Source organism: Trypanosoma theileri (genome assembly GCF_002087225.1).
Source record: "Trypanosoma theileri isolate Edinburgh chromosome Unknown TM35_Tth_1_V1, whole genome shotgun sequence".
Taxonomy (NCBI): Eukaryota; Euglenozoa; class Kinetoplastea; order Trypanosomatida; family Trypanosomatidae; genus Trypanosoma; species Trypanosoma theileri.
In genome coordinates, this window is record NW_021639843.1 from 1,173,742 (window position 1) to 1,180,042 (window position 6,301).

Sequence of the window (6,301 nt, forward strand, 5' to 3'; positions counted from 1 at the left end):
TATTATTATTATTTATTGATCAATTGATTTTTTTTCTCTTTTTGGATGTGGTAAACGATATAAGTGGTTTTTTTTAATTATTTGTTTCTGCAAACCCTTCTGTTCTTCAACTAAAGGCAAGGAAACGAAAAGAAAAAAAAAAAAAAAACATAAACCAAACACTGAAAGTATCTAGTGACCCACTAACTAAAGAATAAGGTAGGATACAAGAAGTAAGAAATAAAAAAAAAAAAATGACTACTGAAAATGAAAATGAGCTTCTGACAGTTCTCTACGGCACACAAACTGGATGTGCCGAGAACTTGGCGTTTACTCTCTGCTCATTAGCGTTGAAGCGAGGCTTTAAACAGTGTCGCTGCTTACCTGCGGATGAGTTTCCTCTTGAGAGATGGAGAGAGGCCTCTCCGTTAGTGATTATTACATCTAACGCCAATCAGGGTGAAGCTCCAGAGACAATGCGTACTTCATGGGTACGATTGCTGCAACCGAATGCCCCATCTATGGATGGTATGCGGTTTGCTGTTTTTGGAGTGGGGGACTCTTTATATCAGAAATTTAATTATATGGGAAAAATGCTTCATAATCGTCTTAAACAATTAGGTGCAGTGCCGCTTGTGAACAGAGGCCTTGGTGATGAGAGCGACGCAAAGGGACACGATGAAGTGTTTCTTCCCTGGATGATACAGTTGTGGAAATCTTTAGGGAAATTGTCTCCAAATGAGGATGAAATGACAACAGAAAATCCCTTAATAGCTCCTCTTCTTACGAAATATAATGTTACTATTAGTAATGACTGTATGCAGCAGCAGCAGCAGCAGCAAGAAAATACGGTAAAGGAGGAAGTATACCATAATGAATCTGTTTTTGATTGTATTGTGAGGCAAAATCATCGTCTCACTGCTGAAGATCACTTTCAGGCTGTTCATCATTTGGTCTTTTCACGAGATGTCATTCGCAGAAAAGGTGATGGTGGTGTACAACAAACTAACTCACTTTCCTTTGAAGTTGGTGATGCATTGGGTATCTACTGTAGTAACAGTGAGGAGATGATAGAGAACTTTCTAACTCAAATGAAATATAATGGTGATATGATTATATGTATTACACCTAACACATCTGAAGGACTTATTCAACAGAAAAATCAACCATTTTTTGGTAAATCAATGACACTTCGTTTTTTTTTACGTCATTACGTGGATTTAGAAGCTGTTGCAAATCGTTCCTTCTTGGGTATGCTTGCACGGTTTGCCGTAGATGATGAAATTAAGGAACGATTAATTGAACTTTCATCATCTGATCACTTGGATGAGTTTATGTCATATTCTCATCGTGAAAAGAGAAATGTAGTAGAAGTTTTGGGTGATTTCCACATGGTTTCTCCACCGCTTTCTACACTACTAAGTTACATACCCACTATGCGTGCACGTCTCTTTTCTATTTCTTCCTCACCTTCATTTGACCTTACAGAGATTCATCTCACAGTTGCACAGATATCTTGGCAGACACCTTACAAACGTATGCGAAAAGGTCTCTGTAGTTCTCGTTTAGTTTCCTCTGTACCTGGAGATATTTTCACTTGTTTTTTATGGTCTGGTACATTGCTTATGCCAATGAAACCATCTCCTTTGTTGTGTGTGGGTACTGGAACTGGAATTGCTCCACTTCGTTCTATTATTCGAGAATGTGCAGCAAATGTAAAGGAATGGGGTGATATACCTATTCTATTATTTTTTGGTTGTAGATATGAGAAAAAAGATTACCTTTATCATAACGAATGGGATGAACTAGGTAAAAATTGTTTAAAACAAATGAAAGTAATACCTGCATTCTCTAGAGATAGAGAGAAGAAAATCTACGTGCAACATCAACTTGGTCAACATGCAAAGCGTGTAGCACAATTGTTAAATGAAGGGGCTTACATTTATATATGTGGAAATTCAAAAACGATGCCAAAGGATATTGCTGCAACTGTGGAAGATATTGTTGTACAATGTTCTTGTGATGGAGATGATGAACGTGGGCAGAAGTATATGAAAGAACTTCATAAACAGGGTCGATATGTTGTGGATACATGGTCTGCATGAGCTAATAAGGTGTTGGGTATATTTTTGTATATGTTTTTAAATATCTTTGTTTGTTTGTTTTTCTTTCTTTCTCTCTGTGTGTGTGTGTGTGTGTGTGGGAAAGAAGGAGAGAGGTTTCAGCTGGTGACAGTAATAAAGATTCAGATGTTGACATTTGTTTCTGTCACTAGCACTTGTAGTTCCAAACATACTTAACTCTATACACAGTCGTTGTGGTAGTGGTGATGTGTATGGTGAAGATTTCACATATATAAATTGAACTGAATATATTATTATTATTATTATTATTATTATTATTATTATATATTTTTTTATTTTCTCTTATTTTCTTTGTTATATAATGATATATATTTTTCCTTTATTTTTGCTTTCATTCGTTTTTATTATTTATTTATTTATTTATTTATTTATTTTATTTTATTCTGAGGAATTTCCTCTACTAGTGGTGTTCCACGTGTAGTAAAATGGCTGAAGGGTCGCTTGTTTCCTCAGCTACTCAGCTTGTAGCAACGGTTAGACATGAAAATATGCAATTAAAGAGATGTCTTGCAGAAGTACGTCATGAAAATCAAGTACTTAAAAAACAGTTATATCATCTAAGTGCTCTTCTTGATATTGCAGTAAGTAAATTAGCTTCAAAAGGAATTACCTTAGAAACACCCATTGGTATTCGTGAACTACGTGCAGCTGTATCTCAACGTGAGATAGTAAATTTATCTAATGATGTAATAGACGCAGGTGATCTAGCTTACGAAAAGGCGACAACAGAGAGTTCATCTAATCGTCAATTTCAACATCGTCGTGACCTTCGAGAGCATACTAAACCTATTCAATGTGCGGCATTTTCGCAGGGTGATCAACCTATACTTGCCACTGGTGGTTTAGATTGTCGTGTTATTCTTCATAATTTTATGACAGGAGAAAAAGTTCTTGATATTAAAGGACATGAACAAAATGTTGCAGATGTTGCATGGTTTGAAAGTAGTGGAAACGTTCTTTCTGCTTCCTTTGACGGTACAGTAAAGGTGTGGGATCCACGCCATAGTAGTGGTAGTAGTAGCAATAACGGTAATAATAACTGTGGTACTACATCACCAGTTTATCAGTTTAGTGCTACTGGTTTTGTGCTTGCTGCAGTTCCTTTAGATAAAGCTTTCGTTTTTGCATGTACCGATTCAAAAAAACGTACTTCTATTGTAGATTTACGTGTTCAAAAACCTATCTCATGGAAGCATGATATACGAGCTAATACCTTAACTTTTAATGCTGCAAAAGCTCAACTAATTACAGGACATAATAATGGTACTATTGCTGTATGGGATGTTCGTAAAGTTGGTCTTGCCCTTTCTTCTAATTCTTCTATGGATGGAGAATCAGCAGGTGGTAATACGCTAATGGGTTCTTTTACTTCTGCAGCAGCGGAAGAAACTTCTGGTGTTCCTATTTCACGTGTTTCTGTAATTGAGAATGAACCATCGCAAAGTGCCATCACATACATTGGATATCACCACAACAGCGACGATACGAGACGATTAGTGGTGGTATCTACTGATAATATGGTTCGATTGTATCGTGATATTGGCATCAACACTACCACTGGCGATGCCTTTTCGCTGCGTAATCTCGTGAGTGGCGTGCCGACGCGTGGCTACACCACCAGGGCGGTGTTCTGGAGGGGCGTGAAGGAAAAGTCGCGGGTGTCGGCCTTCTTCGACGATGGCGAGCGCGAGACGGACGCGCAGCCGCGGCGGGTGGCGGAGTGCGATCTGCTCGTGACGGCCGGCGTGGAGAACACGGCGTGTGTGTACAACGTGACGGAGGCGGGCGGGGCGGGACTCGTCGAGCGGCTCGAGGGGCACCGCGACCGCGTCGTGGGGGCCGCCGTCCATCACGCCGACAGCCGGCCAATCATCGCCACGTACAGCGCAGACTGCACCGTGAAGGTCTGGACACCCGTGAAGAAATAGAGGACCCGGTAGCGTGTGGGCGTGGGGAAAAGAGAAAGTGATATATATATATATATATATATATATATTTCTTTGGAGGAAAAGGAGGAGGGGAGAATATATTGGTGTAATAAATTTGCAACCTCGTTATTGAAACGAAAATCCAATATTCTCTGTGGTTGTATGTTTTTGTGTGAAAACGTTTCTTAATTCTTTATCGTGATGAAGTGAGAGGAACCAGGGTAAATACTTTAACGTCTTTTTTTCTTCTATACATATGTATATATGTATTGTTATTCTTTCTTTGTTATGGTTTTTTTCCATTTTTTTTTTTTTTCTCTGTCTATTGTTCTTTATTATTTGGAGAGTGCCATGCAGTCAATGGGTGCTGCACCTCCTGTGCAGCGCGAGCCTCTTCTTTTTAATACCCACTATCGACGTGCAGAAGAACAGTTGGCTTTTCACGAAAAGTACCACGATCGCATGGCCCGACTTACTGGTGCTGATCCGGGTTATGGGAATACTAATAATAATCTTGCTGCTGATTATGATGATATTAGTAGAAAATATCAAAATGGAGAGGGTATGAATTATAACAATCCAACCCCTGACTATTGGGCCGATTATGCAAGAAAACTTGAACAAATGGGAGTTTCACGAACAGAAAATCTCTCACCTCGCACGGCTAGTACTACTGCCCCTACACCTCCTCCACAAGGAGTTTATCTTCATTCTCCACGTGAGTTACGTGATCCATCAAAGCGGTGGGAATCATATTCGAATAGAGAAAGTCCTGCAAGAGTCTCAGAAAAAGGAGTTTTGCAGCGTTTAGATTTATTGGCACAAGACAAGAGTGAACCGGATACTAGTGATGTTATAGATCTTTTACGAGAAGTGGAAGATGTCTTAGTCCGAGAAGAAGCCCAAAGGCAGGAGAGAAGAGATATCTCTATACATTCTTCGTCAAGAGTTGGTTTACCGTCTAGACCACTGAAGACACCACCTATGTATGACCCCGGAAGACCAATGGGTGTACCTGCTGCTCCTGCAATAGATGTAAACTTCACTAATCATTTACGTAGTGCTACATTTATGCAAGAACAAGAACAACAAAGGCAACCACCACCAGCAACAACACCAACTGCTGCTCCATCATTTCATTATGGAGCAAAATGTACTCCACCAATGAGACCACCATCAGTAGGTGAAGATTGGAGTCGAATGTCAAATTATCGTCAGATGGAGTGGTACAAGGCTTATTATGCATGGATGATGTATTATGCGCAATATTATGGAGCTATTCTTGCTTCTCAACAGTTACAAAAAGAAAAACAAGGGAAAGACCATAAACAAACAAAAGAAGAAGGAAATGAAACAAATAAAAAAGTTCATGGTAAAAAACGCCCTGGTCTACGAGAGCTTAACAAGGAATACAGAGAACTTGCTGCAGAGGTAGAACGCTTAAATGAGGAACCTAAACTTCAAAAGAGTACAAAAATGAAAACATCTAACCGATTAACTCAGCAAGCAGAAAAGAGTGGTCGAACACAACGACGTTCGTCTTCTTCGCATAATGCAGAAGATGACACATTATATCGTTCAGCACATAGTCATTCATCCTTAAGAGGTGTTCCTTTAACTCCTTCCTTTTCTAGAGTTCCATTGCGCTCAAAGGCGCTTGTACCTAGGGAATATTTAAAGGAAGAGGATGAAATAAAGTATGGGGTCTCTAAAATGAATGAGTATGAGAAAAATAGTGGTACAGCTGAGCGACGTGCTGAATTTCCGTGGCTTCCTCCAGAGAGAAATTATACTGAAGATGAACATCAAGGTAATAAACGTGATGTATCTTGGCTTTACAAATATGAAGAAAGTGATACGGAAGCGACGTCAAATACTGACTCTGGAGATGTGGATGGATTAAATCGTCTTGATAAAGATAATGATTACATTAGAAGAAACAAAATGGGATCCAAGTACTTTCACCAAGAAGAAAAAAAAGAAGAAGAAAAGATTCTTCCCAAAACACGTACGTATCATAATACAGTGAAACAACCAGAACATGAAGGGAAGCGATTGTCTGTCTACGAACGGAAACGACAGGAGTTGGAGCAGAGTAAACCACGTTGGTGTTTCTAAAACCCCAAAGAAAAAAAAGAAAGAGAGCAATGTGACGTGTTGAAGAATAGAAGTCAAATGAGTGAAGAGAACTAAAGGGCGAAGTGGGGGGTGGATTTTTATATTCAAAGCAAAAAAAAAAAAAAAAAAAAA

The 6,301-nt window shown here is 39.1% G+C and overlaps 3 protein-coding genes across 3 annotated transcripts; all 3 read left to right on the top strand.

The window, feature by feature from the left end:
• Positions 1-233: 233 nt before the first annotated feature.
• On the top strand, positions 234-2,084 carry TM35_000015430 (P450 reductase; the record flags this gene model as incomplete). Its single annotated transcript, XM_029021224.1, has 1 exon — positions 234-2,084. The coding sequence occupies one exon, from the start codon at positions 234-236 to the stop codon at positions 2,082-2,084; it is 1,851 nt and encodes a 616-aa protein (XP_028887732.1).
• A 464-nt stretch (positions 2,085-2,548) lies between these two features.
• Positions 2,549-4,051, top strand: TM35_000015440 (uncharacterized protein; the record flags this gene model as incomplete). Its single annotated transcript, XM_029021225.1, has 1 exon — positions 2,549-4,051. One exon carries the CDS (start codon positions 2,549-2,551, stop codon positions 4,049-4,051), a length of 1,503 nt encoding a protein of 500 aa, XP_028887733.1.
• A 360-nt stretch (positions 4,052-4,411) lies between these two features.
• On the top strand, positions 4,412-6,169 carry TM35_000015450 (uncharacterized protein; the record flags this gene model as incomplete). Its single annotated transcript, XM_029021226.1, has 1 exon — positions 4,412-6,169. One exon carries the CDS (start codon positions 4,412-4,414, stop codon positions 6,167-6,169), a length of 1,758 nt encoding a protein of 585 aa, XP_028887734.1.
• Positions 6,170-6,301: the final 132 nt, after the last annotated feature.